Genomic DNA, 26,176 nt, shown 5'->3' on the forward strand with positions numbered 1-26,176 from the left:
CTCTCACTGGCTGCTTCCCTTCCTCTCCCCTCGCTCGTGTAATCTCGCGAGAGCTACCACGCATGGGATTAGCGATGGATATACCTTAGAGAAAGAAAGAAATACTAGCTGACCCCGCACAGAGCATCTGTGCAGTTGTGCGCTGAGCCTGTGGCATCCCCGCCGCAGCGCTCTTGCTCGCTCTCCCCCCACAGTACTCTCGCTTGACGATCCCCCCGCAGCACTCTCACTCGCACGCTCCCCCCGCAGAACTCTCGCTCACTCGCTGCAGGGGGGGAGCGAGTTGTGCACTGAGCCTGTGGCATCCCCCCGCAGCGCGCTCGCTCGCTCTCCCCCCGCAGCACGCTCACTCGCTCTCCCCCCCGCAGCGCGCTCGATCTCCCTCCCCCCACGGCTGGCTCGCTCGCTCTCCCTCCCCCCATGGCTGGCTCGCTTGCTCTCCCTCCCCCTGCGGCTCGCTCGCTCTCCCTCCCACCGCGGCTGGCTCGCTCTCCCTCCCCCCGCGGCTCGCTCGCTCTCCCTCCCCCTGCGGCTCGCTCGCTCTCCCTCCCACCGCGGCTGGCTCGCTCTCCCTCCCTCCGCGGCTCGCTCGCTCTCCCCCCCCCCACAGCTCTCTCCTGCCGCAACTCTCCCCATTGCGTGGGCCAGGGCCAGGCCATCCCGCCACCACCTCCCACCTCCTCCTACCAGTTGGCAGGGCTTTGCCCGCCGTCTGTCCACCTCTTCTGGCCAGAGGGCTTTGCCTGCCAGCCCTGCACCTCTGCATCCTGGCCACCGCCATTAATTCTCTCCGCTTCAATACTGGAACTCTTGCACGCTCTAGAGCATCTGCGCGTTAGTACTTGATTGCTCCCCTCACCTCAGAGATCTCCCCTCCCTCACCTAAGCTGCACTCCTGCTCCTCCTCCATCCTGTTGCTTCCATCCCCCTCATCCTTCTTGTTCGTGGCTGCAGCACCGCTGCCGCCTATTGGCCAAGCTGCAGCCCTCTATCCCCAGAGACCTCCCCACCCTCACCTGAACCCCACTCCTGCTCCTCCCTCAACCAGCAACAGTGGTTGTCTGGGCCCTTCCTCACTGCCACCACCATGGCCACTCGTTCCCCCCCAGGCCACTGACAGGCTCGGGCTAGTCCCTTGCCTGCCTGCCTCGCTCTGACAATGATCTTGGTAGCCCCAAACAGCATTGCAGCAACAATGGTTGACTGGACCCTTCCTTGCTGCCAGTACTGCCATGGCCACTCATTCCCCTCAGGCTGCTGACAGGCTCAGGCCCATCCCTTGTCCTTCCTTCTGTCTCTCTTCCCCCTCCCTTCATGCATTCCAACTGACCTTATCCATCACAGGCTCCTCCTCATCTGCATAGGGAATCCCCACTGCCCAATCACTACAATGCCACAGGCTCCTCCTCTCTATCTGCATATGGGATCCCCACTGCCCAATCACCATGGTGCTTCTGCTCTCACAGGCTCCTCCTCCCTATCTGCATATGGAATCCCCACTGCCCAGTCAGGTGCTTCTGCTTGCAAACTCTGTCAGCCAATTGCCTCCTTTCTACCACGTCCCCACGCATGGCCCATCTTGGAGAATTAATAATATAGATATTTGTATAGCTGCTTTTTTAAAAAGTGTGTAAAGCACATTACATGACTTTTCCTAACAAGAGATATCATGGCAACCTGGGAAACATGGTCTAAGGACATATAATACAGCCACCTTGTTGAAGCTAAGCAGTCTGGGCTTGGTCAGTAGATGGATAGGTGACTACCTGGAAATCCAGTGTATATCTGAATGGCTTTGTTCCAGGTTACCTGAGGGAGCACCTTTCTCTACAAGATCCCCACTGCTCACTGAGAGCATCAGGAGGGGGGGTCCATCTTTGGGTGCCACTGGTTCATCTGGTGGCAACCTGGGATAAGGCCTTCTTTGTTGTCACCCCTAGGTTGTGGAATGCACTCTCCACAGATATAAGAGGATTGCCTTCCTTGGAGAGTCTTAGACCCATGTTTTTAGCCTGGCTTTTAATTATATCTAGTTTTAATTTTACCTAGTTTTAATTGTAATTTTAATCTGCTTTTAATTGGGGTTTTTTATTTTAATTGTTATGTATTTTTGATTTTAGTATAAACCACCCTGAGCCACTTTTGGAAGGGTGGTATATAAATCAAATAAAAATAAACAAACAAATACATACATACATAAAATCACCTTGAGTTCCACGATGGCAGAAAAGAGGGATAAAAGAGCAGTAAATAACCAGTGAGCAACTGCAGCCTCCATGCGTTCTGAAGCAGAGCTCCACCTTTCAAGAGAAGGGTGAGTAATCCCTGGCACTCTTCTTTAGACTTCTGCCAGTGACCTCATCACCTTTGTACTTGCCCACATGATGTTAATTCTTATTATGCTGGTGTTTCCCTGCAGCCTTCTTATGAAACAAAAGAAATTCCTCTACAACTTCAAGAACCTGCGCTGGGCCAAAGGCCGTCATGAAACATACCTTTGCTATGTGGTAAAGCGGCGGGATAGTGCCACCTCCTGCTCCCTGGATTTTGGATATCTACGTAATAAGGTACAGAACATGGATGAAGTCACATCATTCAGGACTTCAGTAGACACATCCTTCTGCCTGTTTACAGACACAACCTACCATATATCCATCTTGGTTTCATATAACTCTTGGTTCCAGAGAGCCTTCAGCATTCTGCCCTGCCCTGTGGACCCCTCCTACTTTCTATAAAAGTACATTCTTGGTGTCTAATATAACCTTAATACATATTTAGAGATAGATGTGGGTTTCATTTTTAGAAGTAAGATACACACTATAATAGATACCTACTTCTCATAATGCTGTTTCATTCAGGCAATGAGGCCCTGTATTTTGTTGTTGCACTGTTTGCATTTTGCATGCTTATTTTTCTTATCCACAGGTACAGCAACTTCTTCATTAAAATATTCCCGAATGGGATCTCTTTTACGGCCTAGTGCCCTGATAGCTGTTTCCCTTCTACAATGGAGGATACATTCAGAAAGAGTTTCCTCAGCACTGCATGAATATGTTCTGTTCACTTTCTATTCCCTCCTCCCCCTTCCGCGTCCCATGCATTTATATCCAAGCTCCTCCTCCTTGCTCAGATCTATTCCATCCCCTCCAAATCCTCTATTCATTCATTTACCTTCTTTGTCTTTGCATTTGAGGGGCTGTGGGAGGGCAGAACAAGGGCTTGACTGTGTGTGTGTGATTGCTGCATGTACACCACCTGCAGAATAGGACTCAGGAGCACTCAGGTTATTTTGGAGACTGAGCCTAATGGCCTATGGAGGCCCCCACACACACTCTCCGCCCGCTGCAAGTTAAGCATCACCCCCCTACACACACACAATGTGACACATACAGTATGCAGTATTTTTAACACATGAGTTCTTGCGGGCACAAACAGCAACTGAACTCACAAGAATGTAAGAATATAAAAAACTTATGTTTATGCAAATATGCATTAACAGAAACATTTCAACACAGAACTTTATTCCCATCCCACATATTTCTTTCCTCCTCCTAAAGCAGACGTCACTCCCGGCTGCTCAGTGCAGGTCATAGTCATGCTTGGCTGCCCGGTATAGTGTAGGCCGGCAGCGTGGCGACCACAGCGTGACTTCCACCCACGACACTGATAGGACTGATTTGGTCTGTTATTTGTCATCCCCATGTTAACAGAATATAATTATGATTACTATTCATGATGATATATTTGAATAGGTTCTTTCTGATTTTTTAAAATCAATTTAAATTTAAAAAAACTGAGTTACTAAAAAATCTGATTTTGATTTAAATCGGATTTTTTTAACTAAAAAAAAAAATCAAAATCCAATTTTTAAAATTTATTTATTTTTAATCAACCCTGGCAAACAGCAAGCCTCTGTTACTACTGCCGCCTGCCCTGGGATATCCTGAGTAAAATCAGTCCAGTTAAAATCATCATCTGTAAAATCAACTGAACAAAATATCATCCAATCCATAAGAAATCTTTAAGTAGTGTAACCATTCAGCATACCACCCATGGTCAAATAGTCAAAAAGCAGTTTCAAAGTTATATCTGTAACCAACTTCAGTCACACTTGTAAACAGAAACTTTAATCACTATTTTAACAGAGAGTGTGACAAAGTCTCTTTACTACCAGTGCCTACACACTTAGCCCTCACCACAAGCTACCAAAAATAACAACTGGTGAATAGAGGCACACCTAGGTAATTTTGGAGTCTGGACCCCCCCTCCCCCTGCAAGTTAAGCATCATCCTCCTACACACACACACACACTCACACACACACGCAAACAGCAACTGAACTCATCCTATATAATAGGGGTATGCAATTTGGGTTTTCGGTGATTCGGTTCGGGACCCGAACCGAATCACCCCCGTTCTGTTCTGTGCCCGAATATGGGCTACCCGAATCACCCCTGATTCGGTTCGGATTCAGATTAAATCCGAATCCGAATTGATTCAGGTTAGGAAAACGGGTCCCAGGGGCAAAATAGTGGGGTGGGGTGGTAGTGCCCAATGGGTGGAGGCTACCAGCCAAATTTCAGGGGATTGGGCAAAGGGCTGATTTTTGGGGAATTTTTGAAGTTTTGGTGTCTTTGGGGCAGTTCGGAGGCATAGCGTGGGATCTGGGCAAAAAGAGTGGGGTGGAGTGGTAGTGCCTAATGGGTGGAGGCTACCACCCCAATTTCAGAGTGATTGGGCAGAGGGATTATTTTTGGGGAATTGTTGAAGTTTATGCATCTTTAAGGTTTTTCTCCATAAAGAAGCATGGAGGTGTCAGCAAATGTATAGCTTCACGCGGGGGGCAAAGGGGTGGCCTAGAGCAGTGTGGGGTTGGTGGTAGTGCCAGGTAGGGGCAAGGAAGCTACCTGAATTTTTTCAAAGGATTTGGGCAGAGGGCTGATTTTTGGTGAATTGTTGAAGTTTACGTGTCTTTAAGGTTTTTCCTCATAATAAGTTATAATGGAGCTTTCAGCAGCCCCATAAGTGCACTTGGGGGGTGCTGGGGTGTCCCAGAGCGAGTGGTGGTGTAATGCACATAGAGTGCCAACCACCCCCATGGGGTACAGGGTTCTGTTGTTTCTGAGGTATTCTGAGCGTGGATTCTATGATAGCAAATTAGAGTGGATTCATGGTGTTTCATTGAAAATCTCATTTGCTATCATAGAACCCACACTTTTGCTATCATTTGAATCCACAAATTCAAAGAGACATCCCGAATCACCCGAATTTTTCGGGCACAAATCAGGGGTGATTCAGCTCGGACACGAAAAATATCGGGGGGCATCGGGGGTGATTCGGTTCGGCCCCGAATCACCCGAAATTGCTAATTTTGGGCACAGATCGATCTGTGCCCGAAATGTTTTGCACATCCCTACTATATAATAAAACCCTAAGGTACCTGCGTCCGTGTCTCTTGCGGGTGTTCTGTGCATGCGTGGCGCAAAGGTGCGGCGGCGGGCCCAGCCCGGCCGCGGGGAGGCCAGAGGCGGCGGTGGCGGGCCCGGCCACGGGGAGGCCGGCGGCGGTGGGGAGGCCAGAGGCAGTGGCAGTGGGCCTGGCCTGGCTGCGGGGAGGCCAGAGGCAGCGGCGGACCCGCTTGAGGCACAGATGCTCTGTGCCCGGGCCCACTAGTAAGAACATAAGAATATAAAACAGGCATATTTATGCAAATATGTATTAGCAGAAATATTTCAACACGAAACAACATATTCCCATCCCACATATTCCTTTCCCCATTTCCCCACCCTCTGCCTGGAAAACAGAGGTCATGCTTGGCTGTGTGGCACAGCATGGGGTGCAGTGCAGTGATCACACCACCTGGGACAGACCAAAGCGGATTTGGGGGCCTCCAGGGGATATGGAGGCCCTGGACTTCCGCCTGGAAGCCCAGGAGTAAGTGCACTGCTGGTGAAGTTGTGTGGTGGCAATATAGGCAGAAGTGCAAGACAATCTATTATATTAATTCTCCTGGGCATGCCTTGGAATGTGATTGGCTGGGCGGTGGAGGTGCCTGATTGGCTGAGGCGCACCCAGGAGAATTGGCCTGCCGGGCAACCGCGGAGGCGAGGCAGCGGCGAGCCTGGCTGCAGAGGCAAGGCAGCGGCAGGTCGTGGAGGCGAGGTGAGGCATGGTGGTGGCGGCGGCCGCTGAGGCAAGGCGGCGGCGGGCCCAGCCACAGCGGTGGCACCTTGGCCACCACTCAGCCCGGCAGCCTGGGCCCGGCCGGAGACTGGGGCAGGTGGGGGGGAGAGGTAGCCGGCTCCAAAGAACACACAGATGCTCTGTGTGGGGGTCGGCTAGTTACTATTACTATTATCTATATAGGGTGAAAGCCTGGAAGGAGGGCATTGGAGTCGGAACCTGCCTAATTTCATACAGCACTCACAAGAGAAACCTCCCCAGAGGTGTTATCTGGACTGCTTCTTTCTTCCCTGTGTGCCCAGCACAATGCAAAAATTGTTTTAAACCTTCTCCCTTGACTTTTGCACTAGTCACAGTTTCTAACACCTCACTTCAGTTCTTCCCTCTCTCTCTGTGCAGAGGGCACTTTCCAAAGTCCTGCACAGTGACTCCAGTTTTCCTTGAAAGGGCAGCAGGGGGAGAGAAAGGCTGCTGGATTCAACTGTTAATAGTTTAAAAGCCTTTTTACAGCCACTGATTAGTAACGCTTGGAAAGTTATTCAGCTTGCAGTCCTAGGCACCCTTCTTTGGGAGTAAGCCCCACTGAACTCAATAGGGCTTACTTCTGAGTAAACATGCATAGACTAGGACTGTACAAGCATTTGTAGGAAGGTCTCTGAAAACCTCTTGGAAACGCAGAAGAGCAGGTAGCCAAAGCAGAGGAGAGCCCAAAGCAGGAGTGGAAAGAGGCTGACTTGGGGTTTTTCTTATTTTCTTCCCTTCCTATGAGCAGGATCAGGACCCAATGCACCCCTACTCTGCCCCTTTCCCCCCTTACAGAGCTTAACCCAATAATATTCAACCTCTGCACTTGCTTTCAATGGTAATAAGGTTCAGCCCTGGGACAAAGCAACGATGCCTCTGAACATATGCAGAAAAGGTACCCAACTAGATATCCCACCTCTGGCATTACGAATGAGTGGAGTCTTGGAAAGCTCTGTTGCCAAGCAGGCAGGATCCCCAGGGAACTCTTTTCTGTTTTCAAAGCAAACTTGACCTAAACACGTCACACAGTCCAGTGCAGAATGAGGTCACGACAGCAGTGACAGGACAGACTGGACAGGTTTGTGTGTCCAACTTAAAAACAACAACACCTAGAACCCCAAGGCCCACTAACTGGATCCCAGTGAACCATGGAGGCTGGGAGCAAGGGCAGATACACACTTCAGATTAAGGAACAAGGAGCCTCTCTGAGCACATGTCAAGCCCAGGATCAAGGATTCCAGTCTTACAACTGTACTCTGCTGCCAGGGCATTTTTCACACAGCAGGCTTTACCGCAAGTTTACTGCAAGGCTTTACTGCAAGTTCGAAGTTGCCCCCACTTCAAGACACAAAAAGTGGATTTTTAAAAACTCTGGATATAATTAATAATAATAATACTTATCATCATCTTTATTTGTAAAGATATTATTTGTAACCCCGTAGCAGTTCTCTGGGCGACTTACAGCCCAACATTAAAACATGAGATAAAAACACACAACACATTAAATCATAACAGACCCAAAAAGGAGGAGAAAGAAAATAAAAAAACACAATAAAGAGCAATTTAAAATACATTTTAAAAAATCAGTTAAAATCAGAGCAAAATTTAAAATTTAAGAGGCCTGAGTGAACAAAAGGGTCCTCACATGGCGTCAAAAAGAACAAAGTGATGAAGCCAGGCAAACTTCACTGGGGAGGCTTTACCATAAATGGGGTGCAACCACTGAAAAGGCCCTCTCCCTAGTAGTCACCCGTCTCACCTCGTTTGGCAAGGGCACTTGGGCTACACTCTAACATTCAATGAAAAATATATAAAAACAAATATAAGTTTGGCTACACTCTAAACACACAATGAAAAACCCAAATTGTGTGTGAAGTGCTCCCCAATAGCTCTCAAATACTTCAGGGTAAATCTGGCTGATATGTGAATATACACCCTTCATTCCGGGGGAGATGGGAGCTAAAAGCCCTGTGTGAAAAATACCTGGGGCCAGCTTATGACATGCTGAGGCCCTAAACTGTGTCAAGCTTAAAAGGCCCCATAACATTATTGAAAGGGGTCAGAAGTCCTGGCCTGGCACATCACTCTCTGCCAACCTCCCCCCCCCCCCACAGCAGAGGCATATCTAGGGAAAATAGCGCCTAGGGCAAGCACTGAAATTGCGCCCCCTGTCCAAACACCTGACCCCCATCTTTCAGATAACTTTACCATAATATCAGCTCAAAAATACAAGTCAAGCTCGTTAATCTTTTAATATTTCAAAAACTATTTAGCAGTGGACGTAGCCAGACCAAAATATGCTGGAAAACTACCAGTTTCAGTATGCTGGGGCTCATGAAATACCCAAATGCTATGTGGAGGTAAACCTGGAAAACTAAACAGAAGTGCCTGTCCAATTCTCTACTGTGCATTGTAGCATCACTATTACATAAGTTTTAAAAATAAATGGAGAATTTGACTTTTCCCAGATACTCTGAAAATATTTAAAGGATATGCAGAGTAAACTGTGTCACTGCTTGGAATATATTCTAGTATTTCAGAAAGACAGTTAAAATGGGAGAAAGAGAGCAAGAAACTCCCAGTGGGCCTTAATACTAAGGATTTCACACTGATTCAAAGACAAACTCACCATTAATAGCCATATTATTAAGACATCACATTTAACTCACTTATCAAAAGAAGCAAAGTAAGAGCAAATGAATACAATCCTAGCTCATAAGCTTCAGCTCAGTTATTCACAAGACCTGATTTTCTGTACATAGTGCCAAACTGAATATGTGTACAGTGACTTATATTAATTTTTTAAAAAAAAAATTACCTGTAGCCCCTTCGGGGGCCTTCCTAAAGGCAGGGGGGGGGTCTGCAAAGGTTCCCCCTTCCCCCACTGGCCTCTAGGGCCTTGCAGGGACCATTTGAGCATGTGCGGTGGCCATTTTAAAAAATAACTGCAGGTTATTTGTTTTCCTGGCTCTGTACGTTGTATTTGTGTAAAAAGCCTTGTGTCTTTGGCTCTGCCCCTACTCCATAGTTCTGGAGGCTGCTATGCGCCCATCTGTGTGATGGACAGAGACCACTTAGAAGAACTGCAAGTTGCTTACCTGTAACTGTAGTTCTTCTGGTGGTCATCTGTCCAGTCACACAGATGGGCTTCTAAGCAGCGCCAGAAGCATCCGGAACCTCACAAGCTAATCTTTCTTTCTTTCAATATCTGCCTTATGATAGGTAGCTAGGCTCCACCCCTGTACACCTTGGTCACATGACCCACACCGTCCTCCTCAGTTCCAGAGTCCGCCAAATCCAGCTCTGCGTGGGGCAGGTTGGGTGAGTGTGTGACTGGACAGATGACCACCAGAAGAACTACAGTTACAGGTAAGCAACTTGCAGTTCTTCTAAGTAGTCTCTGTCCATCACACAGATGGGCGCATAGCAGCCTCCAGAACTATGGAGGAGGGGCAGAGCCAATGACACAAGGCTTTTTACACAAATACAACACACAGAGCCAGGAAAACAAGGCTAACGTAGAACAAACACAACTTTATTGAACTTAACAGCAAGAGAAGCAGCAGGGAAACCATATAGAAATCATCGGCAATACAAGGAATGGAGCAGTCAATCGAACACAGCTTGTAAAACTGATTTCCCCAAAGAAGCATCCTTACAAGCTTTAACATCCAAGGCATAATGCTTTATGAAGGATGAAGGCGATGCCCACCTAGCTGCCTGGCAGATCGATTGCAAAGGGAGACCCCTGTCGAATGCTGTGGACATAGCTACTGCTCTTTTGGAATGAGCACGTAGCGAACTCGGGGGAGTCCGTCCAGCTAGCTTGATGGTTTGCACAATCCACGAGGAAGCTCTAAGGCCCTTATGGGGCCACCATAAGTTACAAACAAGGACGGGGAGGCCCTGAAAGCCTTAGTTCTATCAATATAAAAGGCCAGAGCTCTCCTGACATCTAGTGTGTGCCACTTACGCTCTAAGGCAGTGGTGGGATTGGGGGAAAATACAGGCAATGAAATAGGCTGGGACCTATGAAAGGATGATACTACCTTAGGGAGAAAAGAAACATCAAATCGAAACACCACTTTCTCCCTTTGAAACAACAGAAACGGGGGGTCACAGCCCAGGGCCTTCAGCTCTCCTACCCTCCTGGCTGACGTGATTGCGACAAGGAACATAGTTTTTAAAGTCAGCAACCTTACGTCACAGGTCGCTAGTGGTTCGAATTGTTTACCCATAAGTGCCGTGAGCACACATTGTATATCCCAGGGAGGAGCTACTGAGGGCATATCTGGGTGTAATTGGGCGAGACCCTTTAAAAACTGTTTAACCTCTTTTAATATGAACAAGGACGGTTTACGAACAACATCTTCCCCAAATGCCGAGATGGCAGCCAAGTGCACTCTGACGGATGACATAGAGAGCCCCAACTTCTTTAAATCCAATACATACGCAAGAATTACTGCAAGTGTTGTGTGGGTCGGGCCATGAAAACCTTTCAAGGCTGCGAACTCTGAAAAACGTGTCCACTTTGCTATATAAGATCTCATTGTAGATGGCTTTCTACTGGCCGCCAAAACCTCTTTCAATTCAGATGACCAGACAGCTGGATTCTCCATGCCGTCAGACCTAACAACTGTATGTCAGGATGAAGAATCCGGCCATCCTGCATTGACAAAAGTGATGGTTGGAGAGGCAGTCGGACGAACTGGCTCCCCGAGAGGTGCAGGAGATGAGGGAACCACAGTTGACACGGCCACCAAGGGGCTATCAGAATGCAGTCTGCCAAGTCCAGGTCCAACTTTTGGAGAACCTGAGGCAGAAGGGGAATTGGAGGAAACAAATATAGAAACTTCTCCGACCAACTGGTCGCAAATGCGTCGCCCTTCTAACCTTTCCCAATTCCTCCTCTGGAGTGGTAGAGAAGGCACTGGTGATTGGCCTCACTTGCAAACAAATCGACTACTGGGGAGCCCCAGAGACTGAAGATGGTACGCAATACGTCCAGATCCAATTGCCATTCGTGAGATGTGTGACTTGAATGGCTCAGAGAGTCTGCCAAGGAATTGTTCAGTCCCTTGACGTGCACGGAGGAAAGGACCATGTGGTGTTCTAGGGCCCAATGCCAGAGTTCGAGCGTTAGCGTCAAAAGAGCACGAGATCCCGTCCCTCCTTGCCTGTTGATGTAGGCCTTGGTTGTTGTATTGTCTGTTATGACTTGTACATGACAGCCTCGTACCTCTGGCAAAAAACCTTTCAAGGCCTTGTATACGGCCAAGAGTTCTAAGAAATTTATATTATGGTTGGATTCTTCTTCAGTCCAATGACCATTTATGCGAAGGTCTCTCAGATGCGCTCCCCAACCATCTTTTGAAGCATCTGTCGTCACTTGCGCTTGGGGAGATGGCTTGTGGAAGGGAGTTGATTGTTTCAAATTCCATACAGTCACCCACCATTTCAGAGTATGGAGAATCTGAGTCGAGACCTGCAGAAATTTGGAATTGTGGTCTCTCGCTGGTCTGAAGGTATCGAGGAACCATCGCTGCAGAGGTCTCATATGTAGCCTGGCTGTCAGCAGAGTAGCCGTCGTGGAGGCCATGAAACCTAACATTCTTTGCAGTGTCCTTGCCAGGTGAAGAGCCTGACTGTAAACATGGCATGCCAACTGCTGAATATTCCGAATACGGTCTTCCGGCAGACGCGCTGTCATGGACACAGAGTCTAACATGACCCCCAGGAACCTGATGCATCGTGTGGGGAGTAGTTGCGATTTCTTGTAATTGACTGATAGACCCAGATCTGTCAGTAGTTGTATAGTCATATCAAGATCCTTGCGGAGGCGGTCCGGCGAGTGGGCTACCAGCAACCAATAGTTGAAGTACGAAAATATCTGAACCCCTCTTTCTTCCAGATAACCCACGACAACCACCATGCATTTTGTATACCCTCTTGGTGCTGAGGAGAGTCCAAAAGGCATGGCCCTGAATTGGTAAATGTCTTCTCCTACTTGAAATCGAAGGTATTTCTGGTTTTGCGGGGGGATGGAAATGTGGTAGTAGGCGTCTTCGAGGTCGATGGACACGAACCACATTCCTTCCGACAGGAGGGTCATAATGTCTGAAATCGAAAGCATTCTGAACCAATGGTACTGCACATAAGTATTTAGAAGACGAAGATCTAAAATAGGCCTTAGGCCTCCGTCTTTCTTTGGTACAGTAAAATACCGGGAGAAATGGCCGTCTGGCCGATGAACTGACACACGCTCGATTGCTCCCTTGTGAAGGAGGGTACATATCTCCTCTTTGAGTATGGGGTTCGTAGGGGTAGACACCATGCCTGAGTCTGGAGGACGCTGTAAGAACTCTATTGCGTAACCCAGCCTGATGATGGTGAGGACCCAAGGGTCCGTAGTTATGCTTTCCCATCAGCTCAGGAATGGTTTCAGTCGGGATCCAAGAAAGGGGTAGTCATGCCCTTTTCTGGAAGGGCACAGGCTTGGACTTCTGCTAGTTCAGCTTGGTGGTCTGGTACTGTCGCTTTCTGTACTGCTGGTTGTACTGAAGGTAATGGTGCTGCCGAAAGGACTGATCATAAGTATTGGGTGTAGACAGGCGGTGTTGGTGCGGGCGGTGTGAGCGAAAGGATCTATTATATCTAGGTGCCGAAGATGCAGGGACGAAGCTCATGGACCTTGCTGTCTTTCGCAGCTTCTGCACACATTCCATCATCTCATCCGTTTGAGTTCCAAACAATGTCAAACCATCAAATGGGAGGTCCTCGATTCTGGTCCTTGCTTCAGTATGTAGGCCGGAGGACCAAAGCCAGGCATGACGGCGCAAGGAGATTGATGTAGTCAGAGACCTGGCCACTGAATCGGTCAAATGTTTGGAAGTATGAAGGAGCTGCTTACTCAGCTTGTAACCCTCCTTCTGAAGGGAGAGGATAGCCTCCTGCTGTGGTGGTTGGAGGGACTCTAGATGCCCCGACAGTTTTCCCCATAACAGATGGTTGTACCTGGGCATGCAGGCCTGGTAGTTCGCGATCTTCATCTGCATCGCAGAACTGGAATACACTCGCTTGCCCATAGCATCCAGCCTGCGTCCTTCCCTATCCACTGGGGTGGAGAGGAGTTTATTTTTAGACTTAGTCTGTGCTGCCTCTATTATAATAGAGTTCAATGCAGGGTGTTTAAGCAAGAAAGTAGAGTCCTCTGCTCAAATTTTATACACGTTCTATACTTTTCTGGAAACTGCCTGGACAGAAGACGGTTTTTCCCAATAACTCTGAACGATGTCTAAGAGGGCCTGATTCATTGGAATCGCCACACACTGAGACGAACCAGGCTATGCACGTCTGAAGAGGGAAAGGCAGATTTGCATTTCAAACAACATTTAAAGGCCAGAATACAGGCCATGCAGTGAATAAAATCACCTCAGCATTCACCTCAGAATGAGGGATGAATTTAAGAAGGAATACTAAACACGAATAAGAGGAAACCGCAAAATGATATAGAGAGAAATATGTTAAGGAGGCAGAAAGAATAAACCAAAAATTACAAATCCTAATAGAGTAACCTGTGAGGTAATTCAAGATGTTTCTCTTTTGGTGGACAAAAAGGAACTGAGGAGGAGGGTGAGGGTCATGTGACCAAGGTGTACAGGGGTGGAGCCTAGCTACCTATCATAAAGCAGATACTGAAAGAAAGAAAGATTAGCTTGTGAGGTTCCGGATGCTTCTGGCGCTGCTTAGAAGCCCATCCGTGTGATGGACAGAGACCACTTAGAAGAACTGTTTTTTAAAAAAATGGCCACTGAAAACAAAATGGCCACAGCGCATGCTCAAATGGCCTCTGTGAGGCCTGGCATGACCTAGGGCCTCACAGAGGCCATTTGAGCATACACAGTGGCCATTTTGTTTTTGGTGGCCATTTAAATATTTTTTTTAAAAAAAAAATTGCACCCCCCCCTTCAAGTGGCACCCTGGGCATGTGCCCTGCCTGCCTCACCCTAGATACGCCCCTGGCTCACAGTTATAGCAGCATTCATCTGAAGAGACGGACATTGCCTGTAACCACAATGGTGGGTGTTGGTCTAAACCGATCTCTGGTCTAATAAAATTTTAATGTAACTTACAGTTATTTCTGCACAGGTTTATGAACTCTATTGAGTTCATAATCATACAATTATTAAATTAAATAATTGTGTAGCCATATAAGCATATTTTTGTTTTAGAAGAATGATAATGTCTGTTTTAGAATCTCTGTTATATTTCAAACTATTATAAAACTTGAAATTCAGTCATTTTTTGGTATTCAGAGACGAATATACATGGAGGTGCTTAGGCGAAGGTAAATCCATACATTGATTCAAATAGGATAATTGCATGGATTGAGGGCATAATGTGAGGCCCTAAGGTGCACCTTACTTAGCTTGTGCCTAAATGCAGAGTGTCTGCTACAGCCTTTCACATGGAAAGATGCTCAAGCAATCCATGCAGTTATCCCATTTGAATCAACATTCAAATAGTTATCCTATTATCATGCAGTTATCCTATTTGAATCAACAGCCTTAGGGATGAGACAGCTCGGTAGTCACCCAGGTTGCCTACCTGGGGAGGAGGGAACATCTTGATCTGGGTCATTCACGGTTTCATGGATGAACTGGGGAGTGAGCTAGGGAGAAGAAAATGTTGGAACTAGGACCCTGAGAATCTATTTGTGTGGTTGCTAAGAGTCGACACCGACTTGATGGCACTTAATCAATCAATCAGTCAGGACCCTGGCAGCATCAGCTCTCAGCTGCAATGTCTCATAGTGACCACTGGGGGTTTTTAGGGTCATGGATAAAAGTGCTGGACTCCTCCCCTTTGTTCTTCCAGTGTTAGTTTCCATTTTGTCTCTTCAGAGATGGCTCAGTCTCTCTATTCAGCCATGCGCTACAGCTGAAATTAAGCTACAGGCTTTTTTTTACATCTGTTTGTAACCTTTTCTTTAAATAAATGCCTTGAATCTGCCTTGGATCCCTCAGAGTTAAATAATTACAGGCCTGCCTTCAACCTTCCATGGTTGGGCAAGGTGATTGAGAAGGTGGTGGCCTCCCAGCTCCAAGCAGTCTTGGAGGAAACTCATTATCTAGATCCATTTCAAACTGGCTTTTGGGCGGGCTATGGGGTGGAGACTGCCTTGATCAGCCTGATGGATGATCTCCAGTTGGGAATTGAAAGAGGGAGTGTGACTCTGTTGGTCCTTTTGGATCTCTCAGCGGCTTTCGATACTCTTGACCGTAGTATCATTCTGGAACGTCTGAGGGGACTAGGAATGGGAGGCACTGCTTTGCAGTGGTTCCGCTCCTAGCTCAGATGTGTCTCATGGAGACTGTTCTTCAAAATCTGAACTTTTGTATGGTGTCCCTCAGGGCTCTGTTTTGTCTCTGATGTTAAGAACATAAGAACAGCCCTGCTGGATCAGGCCCAAGGCCCATCTAGTCCAGCATCCTGTTTCACACAGTGGCCCACCAGATGCCGCTGGAAGCCACAGGCAGGAGTTGAGGGCGTGCCCTCTCTCCTGCTGTTACTCCCCTGCAACTGGTACTCAGAGGCATTCTGCCTTTGAGGCTGGAGGTGGCCTATAGCCCTCCAACTAGTAGCTGATGATAGACCTCTCCTCCATGAAGTTATCCAAACCTCTCTTAAAGCCATCCAGGTTCTTGGCTGTCACCACATCTTATATATAAATATGCAAATTCAAAAATTAAATAATTATATTTTAAAATATATGTGCCTTGAATTCCTTAAATAATTCTTTAAACTCTTTAAATACAGTAAACACTAGAAAATGTCCAAAATTGCCAGGAGCACAGAATAATGAAGATGGTAAAAATACCAGTCTTGCAAAATCAGTATGAAGGACTGTAATGTAACAACAGAACACCAAAACAATTTGACTATTTCCCAAAGTAGTTGACAAAGAGAAATACGCTGTAATGATTGTCCGTTCTGCTATCTGAGACTTGTGAAGATAATAATTCTTTCGTTTGTAAGTCCTTGACATAAAGAGATGTGTTGTAATAATAGTCCGTTTTGTTATATGGAGCTTGTAATAATAATTCGTTCACTGGTAAGTCCTTAAAAACTGTCCGGATATTCAGTGTTTTTTGCCGAGACATCCTCACAAAGGACTTATCAGCTCTGTGTTCTTTCTAAGGATAGCATTTTGTATGGTACAAGTCCTTCGAAAGAATTATTATCTTCACAAGTCTCAGATAGGGGGATAGATGGGGTGACCAGAATTGTAAGCAGTATTCCAGGTGTGGCCGCACTATCTATCTATCTGTCTATCTATCTATCTATCTATCTATCTATCTATGTTTCAGGGGCGTAGCGAGATTGCCGATGGCCCATGTGTGGCCACGGCGGGCCCCCCGCTAGCCCCTCCCCCTGCATGTGACATCAGATGTGGGGCTAGCCCCGCCCCCACGTCTGACGTCAGACACAGGGGGCATGGTCTGGCTCCCGAACGGAGCCTTGAGGTACTTATTGTGCGGGGTCGAAACTTGGGAGACAATTTTGATCTCCTGGTTCTGGATGGGGTCATGCTCCCCCGAAAGGAACAGGTGTGCAGTCCGGGGGTGCTTCTGGATCTGAACCTCTCCCTAGTGTCCCAGGTTGAGGCAGTGGCCAGAGGTGCTTTTTATCAGCTTCGGCTGATACGCCAGCTGAATCCATTTATTGAGATGAATGACTTCAAAACAGTGGTACATCTGCTGGTAATCTCTAGGCTGGATTACTGTAATGCGCTCTATGTGAGGCTGCCTTTTTACATAGTCCGGATACTGCAGTTGGTTCAGAACGCGGCAGCCAGGTTGGTCTCTGGGTCATCTAGGAGAGACCTCCTGTCTTGAAGGAATTGCACTGGCTATCGATATGTTTCTGGGCAAAATACAAGGTGCTGGTCATTACCTATAAAGCCCTAAACAGCTTAGGCCCTGGTTATTTAAAAGAACGTCTTCTTCGCCATGAGCCCTACTGCCTGCTAAGATCATCTGGAGAGATTCGCCTGAGGCTGTCACCAACTCTTCTGACAGCTGCCAGAACAGGCCTTCTCCGTTGCTGCTCTGGGACTTTGGAATGTGCTCCCTGTTGAAATAAGAGCCTCCTCATCTCTGGCAACTTTTTAAAAGGCACTGAAAATACATTTATTCACCCAGGCTTTTAATTAGGTTTACAGTTTTAAATAATTTTAATACTGGGTTTTTAATGTTTTTAATCTTTTAAATGATTTTAATTGTTAATTGATTTAATGTTTTAAATAATTTTAATTGTAAGCCGCCCAGAGATGCAAGTTTTGGGTGGTATAGAAATATTTTAAATAAATAAATATATCCTTGTAGTTCTTCAGTACTAAAGAACTGTCTCAAGACCTCTTGCTTTGCTGCTTTCTCACCAAACTGGTTTTGCTTTGCTATTTGGGGACTGAACTGCCATTCTTCCCCTACAGAAAAAGCAGTGTTTTTCACCTTTGATTCAATATTCTGCAAGTTGTTTGGGTACTAACTACAAAAATGAACTTCCATCAATTACCATGGGACGGGAGGAGGCACTGAAGTCACTCCTTGCCCAAGGTGCTGTTTATCTAGGGCTGGCCCTGAGTCCAGGAAAAGCTTTTGTTCTGTTGGTTTACTAGTCCTAATAAGTTGTAGCCTAACCTGGAAGTGGGGGATCAGCAGGCCTGTCTTAACTCTCATGCCCTCACTTCTTGTGAACTATGCTCTGACTGTTCACTGGTTATATCTTGGTCCCACCACTCTCCTTTCTGTGTCACTGGTTCAGTCAGGTGTCCATGTTGAAGTTCTCTTCCTGCGCTACATCTCTGCTTGGGACCTGGATCCAAAGCATTGCTATCGGATCACCTGGTTCACCTCATGGAGCCCTTGTTATGACTGTGCCCAGCATGTGGCTGATTTCTTGCGTGCCTATCCTAACCTAACACTCCGCATCTTTGCTGCCCGTCTATACTTCTGTGAGGATCGCAATGCTGAGCCTGAAGGGCTGCGACGTCTCCACCGTGCGGGAGCACAGATTGCCATCATGACCTTCAAAGGTGAGACAGAACAGGAGGAGAATGTAGGAAATGGAAAAAGGTATTGGGGAGGGGAGGGGAGGGTGGAGGAGAGAGAGACAGAGAACACAAGCTAGGCTAAGAAAAAAGCAACATATACTGAAGTTGAGGTCATAAGAACATAGGAAGTTGCCTTATACTGAGTCAGACCATTGTCGCTCTAGCTCAGTATTGTTTACACAGACTGGCAGCAGCTTCTCCAAGGTTATAGGCAGGAGTCTCTCTCAGCCCTATCTTGGAGACGCCAGGGAGGGAACTTGGGACCTTCTGCATGCAAGCAGGCAGGTGCTCTTCCCAGAGCAGCCCCTATCCACTAAGGGAAATATCTTACAATGCTCACACTTGTCTCCCATTCATATGCAACCAGTGCAGACCCTGCTTAACAAAGGGGACAACTCATGCTTGCTATCACAAGACCAGCTCTCCTCCTCAGACCTACACAATAGATTTGAACTGACAAATAATTGTCATTCCCACTTGTTCTTAGAGAGCTTGGACGGGGTGCGGAGCCTGGGGAAAATCAGTCAGTGTCAGGTCCCTTCCAGTTAATTTTAATCAGGGTTAAAAGAGTGGGGCCTGGGGTGGTCACCCTGCTCGCCCTGCCCTAAGGACAGCCTTGTCCACTTCCCCAGGCAGCTCTGGAAACTGAGATGAGACCTAGGGATTGCTAACAAAGAATGATCCTTCACGGACTGAACTGCCATTTCCTGGGTGTGTTGCCTTCTCCTTAGAAAGACCATTGGTCTCTTTAGCTCAGGATTGTCTACTCTGAATGGCAGCAGTTTTTCAAGGTTTTAGACAGGGATATTTCACAGCTCTACCTGGAAATGCCAGCGATCAAAACTGGGACCTTCTGCATGCAAAGCAGCTGCTCTGCCACTGAGCTATGTTTAAGAGCAGCTGTGATAGTTAGTGATATCAATAAAACAGGTATATGTTGGTAATGGAGCTATGCCATAAAAGACTAAACTGAGCTTGAATCTGCCATTTACCTCTCTTGTCAGATTACTTTTACTGCTGGAATACCTTTGTGGAGAAACGCAAGACGACCTTCAAAGCGTGGGAAGGACTTCATGAAAATTCTGTACGTCTTGCTAGGAAGCTCCGACGTATCCTTTTGGTGAGGAATTGTCCCCCCCCCTCACTCTCAGTGATGGGGGTTTTCTTTTCCCTTTCTCTTCTCCATTTTCTCTCTCCTTCCTTATTGCTCCTCTGTCACTTTCTGCCCAGATAGCTCAGTGAGGAGAACTAGTCTTGTGGTAGCAAGCATGACTTGTCCCCTTAAGCTAAGCAGGGTCCGCCCTGGTTGCATACGAAAGGGAGACTAGAAGTGTGAGCACTGTAAGATATTCCCCTTAGAGGATGGGGCCACTCTGGGAAGAGCATCTAGGCTCCAAGTTCTTTCCCTGGCATCTTCAAGATAGGGCTGAGAGAGATTCCTGTTCCTGCCTGCAACCTTGGAGAAGCCGCTGCCAGTTTGTGTAGACAATACTGAGCGAGATGGACCAATGGTCTGACTCAGTATAAGGCAGCTTCTTATGTTCCTGGTCTTGTGGTAGCAAGCATGAATTGTCCCCTTTGCTCAGCTGCTTATACCCTGTATGTGAGAGGAGCATTGCCAAGGACAGGGGCATAACTACCATTAGGCAAGGAGAGACAGTTGTCTCGGGGCCCCACTGCCTCAAAGGGCCCCCCACAGGCACGTCACATGACTCCCCGCCCACCCGTGTTGTACCCCCTGGATCTTTTAAGTACCTAGCAACACCTTTGTAAGGGAGAGAGGAAGAATGATAGGATTTTCCATGCAAAAAGCTGGTATTAGCAGGTATGTTCCGAATTTCTTATTCATAATGGAGATGTGAGTGTGAGTTCACTATATATTGTGAAGTGTGTTTGTGTGTGTATATCAGCGAGGGGCCCATTTTAAAATCTTGTCTCTGGGCCCACTCCAACCTTGCTATGCCCCTGGCCAAGGAAGTCTGACATAGATGTGTTGGTCTTCAGAAGAAGAAACTTCTCAAATATGAGGGGACTGGTAAAAAGGAAGCTAAAAGGGAAAGTCAGGAGGATCAAATCATTCCAGAAAACATGGGACTTATTTAAAACCACAATAATAGAAGCTCAGTTGGAATATATACCAAGAAGGAGTAAAGGTACCACCAAGTTCAGGAGGTAGCTAACAATTAGAGTGAGGGAAGCTATAAAAGGGAAGAAGACTTCCTTCAGAAAATGGAATCCAAATGAAGAGCAGGAAGGAAAATAAACTCTGGCAAAAAAAAAAAAAAAAAGCAAGGAGACAATAAGGGATGCAAAAGGAGAGTTTGAGGAGCACATAGCTAGAAGTGTTAAAGGGGAATAACAAAAACTTCTTTAAATATATTAGAAGTAGAAAACCTGCCAGGGAGGTGGTTGGACCCTGAAAGGGCATGAAAGGGATTATTAAGGAGTGCGCAGCACCAGTGAAGAAGGCAAATTCCATGCTAGGGATCATTAGGAAGGGTATTGAAAATAAGGATGCTCATACTATAATAAGGTAATGTGTGCCGTCAAATCGATTTCAACTACTGGCACCCACAGAGCCCCATGGTTGTCTTTGGTAGAATACAGGAGGGGTTTACCATTGCCTCCTCCTGCGCAGTATTATTTAATTATTTATTTATTTATTTATTACATTTATAAACCGCCTCCTCCAGAGGCTCTGGGCAGTGTACAACAACTTTTTAAAGAGACATAAAACTCACAATTCAAACACAGTGCTAAAAACAATATAAAAACAATTCAAAAATGATTAAAACCATTTAAAACCAATTAAAATACTTTTAAAAAACAACAACACTTTACAAGCTTTGGAAGGCCAGGTCAAACAAATAGGTTTTTGGGGCTCTCTTAAAGTCCGACAGCGAGCCTAAATTGCAGATATCTGCTGGGAGTGCATTCCATAGACCAGGAGCAGCTATAGAAAAGGTCCGGTTCCGAGTCGCCACCAGACGTACCAGTGGTAACTGGAGATGGACCTCTCCAGATGACCTCAACGAGCAATGGGGATCATACAGAAGGAGGTGCTCTCTAAGGTAACCCAGACCCAAGCTGTTCAGAGCTTTAAAGGTAATAACCAGCACTTTGTATTTTGCCCGGAAACATATCGGCAGCCAGTGCAGCTGTTTTAAGACATGCATAATATGGTCTCTCCGGGTTACCTCAGAGACCAATCTGGCTGCCGCATTTTGAACGGAACTACATACAGAGGCAGCCCCACGTAGAGCGCATTGCAGTAGTCAAGCCTGGAGGTTACCAGCTGATGCACTGCTGTTTTGAGATCGTTCTCTTCAAGGAATGGACGCAGCTGTCAAATCAGCCAAAGCTGATAGAAAGCGCTCCTGGCCATAGCCTCCACCTGAAATACCATGGTGAGGCCTGGATCCAAGAACACTCCCAAGCTGTGTACCTGTTCCTTCTGGGGGAGTGTAACCCCATCCAGCACAGGAAGATCTAACTCATCCCTTAAATTCCAATCTCCCACAATGAGCACCTCTGTCTTGCTTGGATTCAGCTTCAATTTGTTATCCCTCACCCAGCCCATTACTGCCTGTAGGCAGGCATTTAGGAAGTGAATGCCATTTCCTGATGACGATGATGATGATAAGGATAAATAGATTTGGGTGTCATCAGTATACTGATAACACCCCTGCACCAAATCTCCTGATGACCTCACCCAGTGGTTTCATGTAAATATGAAAAAGCATTGGTGACAGAATGGAGCCCTGAGGGACTCCATATAATAGCTTCTGTTTTAAAGAGGAACTGTCACCAAGCTCCACCATCTGGAATCTGCCTGAGAGAAAGGAGTGGAACTACTGCAAAGCAGTGCCTCCTATCCCCGATTCCCCCAGGTGATCCAGAAGTATACCATGGTCGATGGTATTGAACGTCGCCAAGAGATCCAAAAGAACCAACAGAGTTACACTCCCTCTGTCGATTCCTTGGTAAAGGTCATCCATCAGGCCGACCAAGGCTGTCTCAACCCCATATCCATTTTGAAAGCCAGTTTGAAATGGGACTAGATAATTGGTTTCTTCTAAAACTGCCTGGAGCTGGTTAGCCACCACTCTCTCAATCACCTTGCCCAACCATGGGAGATTGGAGACTGGCCTATAACTGTCCATCACTGAGCGATCTAGGGAAGGCTTCTTAAGAAGTATGAGATGATGCCTTTCAGCATCTTCCTATATTACTGCTGCCCGATATAGCAGCAGCGGGGATTCGAACTGACAACCTTCTGCTTGTTAGTAAAGCATTTCCACGCTGTGCCACTTAAGGTGGTAGTATTATAATACCTTTATATAAATATATGGTGCAGCCACATCTGGAGTACTGCATACAGTTCTGATCACTGTATCTTAAGAAGGATATTGTGAACTGGAAAAGATGCAGAAGAAGGCAGCCAAGATGATCAGGGGTCTAGATCATCTTCCTTATGAGGCAAGGCTACAGCATTTGGGGCTCTTTAGTATGGAAAAGAGGCAACTATACTTATGATTGAGGTGTATAAAATTATGCATGGAGTAGAGAGAGTGAACAGAGATAACTTTTTCTCCCTCTTTCACAACACTAAAACCAGGGGTCACCCCATGAAACTGAAGGTCAGGAAATTTAGGATGGACAAAAGGAAATACTTTTTCACACATCCCACATAATTAATGTATGGAATTCTCTGCCATGGGATGTGGTGATGGCCACTAGCTTGGATGGCTTTAAAAGGGGCTTAGACAAATTCATGAAGGACAGGTCAAATCACAGCTACTAGTCACAGCTACTAGTCTGGTGCGTATAGGCCACCTCCAGCTGCCAGAGGCAGCATTCCTCTCAATACCAGTTGCAGGGGAGCAACAGCAAGAAAGAGCTCAAGCCCTCATTTCTTGCCTGTGGGTTCCCAAGGTATCTGATGGGCCATTGTATGAAACAGGATTCTGGACCTGATAGGCTTTGGGCCTGATCCAGCAGGGCTGTTCTTATGTTCAGGGTTTGCATTTGAATGGAAGACTACACGTGAGCACTGTTAGATATTTCCCTTAGGGAAGATACTTGCATGCAGCAGGTTCCAACCAAGTTCCCTTCCTGGCATCTCCAAGAGATTCCTGCCTGTAACCTTGGAGAGCCACTGCCAGTTTGTGTAGACAATACTGAGCTAGATGGACCAGAGGTATAACTCGGAATATGGCAGCTACCTCTGTTCCCTCAATGTGTTTCATAGTTGCCCTTAGCACTTTTACCCTTCTCTCTTCTTCATTTCTCTTTCACTTTCCTTCCCCCCCTTTTTTCACCTCATGAATCCTATCTCTCTCTTTTTTAAACATCCCCTCCTTTTCCTGCTGTTGGTCTTCTCTGACTTTTTGTTTTTCTTCCCCTTTGCTCCTTAAACCACTGTTCCTTGCAATCTGACCACTCTTTCCCCTTCTTTCACAGCCACTTTATGAAATTGATGACTTGCGAGATGCCTTCCGAATTCTTGGACTTTAAAGGAAGGGGGAAAAGATGTTGCATCCAAACCTTCTGGACACAGCGTTCCGGAAGTATTTAACCCTTTGTTATCTTCCTTCTTTACTGTCATGAACATCCACATCCTGAGAAAATCACAGCTTTCAGGAAAAACAATAAGAAAGACCCTCTGAGGGTCTTTATTTGCACACTGTTTGGTGCTCCCTCTCTATTGGAAGGGGTCAAAGCCTCTTCGAACAGAGTCAAGTAATTTGTCAAGTTAAAAAGTCAAGTAATTTGTCCCTATTGATTATATTCCTATCAGTGAGGACAGCTAGACAAATGGACATTTTAGAGAGTTATCAGTTAGTGCTGGAGAAAGACTAGCTGAATTGCTTAGCAACACCATCGATTTGGAGTTAAAAACTTCAAACTTTCAGCTAATATCGCAGAAGTATTCAACGTCTACAAAGAACATTGGCTTTACATGGTGCAGAAAGTGAAATTCAAATCTTGATGGCCACATATGTTTTCAACAGAGATTTACTGATACTGGATGGACTTGGAAACCATGTTGCCGCCACTGGATAGCAGCACTGCCACTTTGGCATTGGTTTTGTACTGCTGTGCATGCAGCTGTGTCATGGGGTCTTCATTGTGCCAAGGTTTTAAGTTGGATTCTTGTTGCAGGCAACTGTAAATGTTGGTGGAAATGCTCTTCAGAGGTCTGATACCCTTTTTGAAAGTGGTTTCAACACTGGATTGTTCTGAACCTCCCCCCCCGCCCCCCGCCCCCCAAAGTTCCAAAGAACCTAGCAAGCTTTCCTTTCGTGTCTTATCACATCACAGTGGCAAGGAGGTGAAGATATGCTGGCCTGGAAATGAAGCCAGGAGTACTAGGCATGCAGATGGTCCCAGGTTCAGTTTCTAGCATCTCTAGTTAAAGGATCAGGTAGCAGTGATGGAAAAGTCTGAGCTCTTGGGAGAGCTACAGCCAGAGTAGATGGTACTATGCTAGATGCTCTGACTCAGTATTAAGCAACAGGAATTTTGCTTTTTACAGGAATTTAATATATGATAACATTTTAAAACTTAAAATTGACTTTTAAAAGTTGAGATGTTTTCAAAAATCTCTGTCAAGAGATATTAAGCTTCTATGGTCATGTCTACTTGATTCTCTATTTGTATCTCAGAATACCAATACAGAAATTCTGTGATGCTTGTACTGGACTCAGGGCTGGTGACAGCACAAGGCACCTGTAAGCAGCTGCCAAGGGCTCAGAGCCCACTGCTGATGCTTGGCCTGGCCCTATATGGAGGATTGGGCGGGCTGGGTTCATAATGCTACATGGGGCATCATTGTGGGGGGAGGCAGGGCAAGCAGCAGCTACTGGCTACAATGCTGTTGCTGCTGACCCACTGAGAATGAAAGAAAACTACCTTCAGTAGCATGTCAAGGGGTCACCAGAGGTCATCCCTTTAGGATCCCTTCAAACCTGGAGCCCATCCTGACTTAACCACTTCAGACTGCAGGTGTGTGTGTGTGTAAAGGAAAAGTTGGAGGAAAGTTTGTGTGGGGGGGCATATTTTTGAATGAAACTCCTTACCTGTAGTAAATAGCACACTGTGGAGAGGACTAAACCGAACATTTCTCTCTATTGTACTAGTTTTCTACATAAAGGGAGTTTTCTCCCCACACCCCACATATTTATTTATTTATCTGATTTATTTTATATCACCCTTCAGGCCAAGTCTTCTTTCTCAAAGCAGTTTAACAGTCAACCAAACCGTCAGTAAATAAATAAATAAAAATAAAATAAAATAAATGGTGGCTGCTGGTGGCTATTAAAGATGCATCAGGCCTGATATAAATTACATCCAAGAAAAATGCTTCCAAGAAGAAGCTGAGCTAGCAAGCGGCAGATATGTCTTGTCCTTTGGCCTGGAGATGTAAGAGTGTTCCCTGGCTGCCATCTATTCTTCTCTGCAGCAATGGCTGGGAAGACAAGATGGCAACCATTCTCACTCCAGCACAGGTGTTTTGGCTGCTATTGCTGCAGGAGGTCCAAAGCAGTGTTCTCTCTAAATTTTTTCATTTGTGTGCAGAATGAATTTTGTTATGAGTGGCATTATCAAGACAGTTTGTGCACATGTCCGTTCAGAATGGGGCCTTCCTGATTCAACCAGAGTGGGATCTAAAATTAACTGAGTGAACATCACAAAACTTGTAAGCACATGTACATGTGCACACCTTAGAGAGAACACTGGTCTAGGGTAAACATATAACTCCACAACACACACTTACAGCCTGAAGGGGCACAGCCCAAGGACTCTGACAACTCACACTGCCACTTGTAGAAAACTATTGACACTATGTCAA

The 26,176-nt window shown here is 46.4% G+C and overlaps 1 protein-coding gene across 2 annotated transcripts; it reads left to right on the plus strand.

Moving 5' to 3' along the window:
* Positions 1-1,750: 1,750 nt before the first annotated feature.
* On the plus strand, positions 1,751-24,800 carry AICDA (activation induced cytidine deaminase). 2 transcript variants are annotated; one of them, XM_053298800.1, is made up of 5 exons: positions 1,751-1,758; positions 2,420-2,567; positions 18,033-18,303; positions 19,326-19,441; positions 23,785-24,800. In XM_053298800.1, exons 1-5 carry the CDS (start codon positions 1,751-1,753, stop codon positions 23,836-23,838), a joined length of 597 nt encoding a protein of 198 aa, XP_053154775.1. In that variant the 3' UTR covers positions 23,839-24,800. The 2 variants fall into 2 exon arrangements, with proteins under 2 accessions (XP_053154775.1, XP_053154774.1); XM_053298799.1 differs by lacking the exon at positions 1,751-1,758 and having other exon boundaries at positions 2,323-2,567.
* The last annotated feature ends 1,376 nt before the right edge of the window (positions 24,801-26,176 follow it).

The sequence above is a fragment of the Hemicordylus capensis genome, chromosome 2 (assembly GCF_027244095.1).
Source record: "Hemicordylus capensis ecotype Gifberg chromosome 2, rHemCap1.1.pri, whole genome shotgun sequence".
NCBI lineage: Eukaryota > Metazoa > Chordata > Lepidosauria > Squamata > Cordylidae > Hemicordylus > Hemicordylus capensis.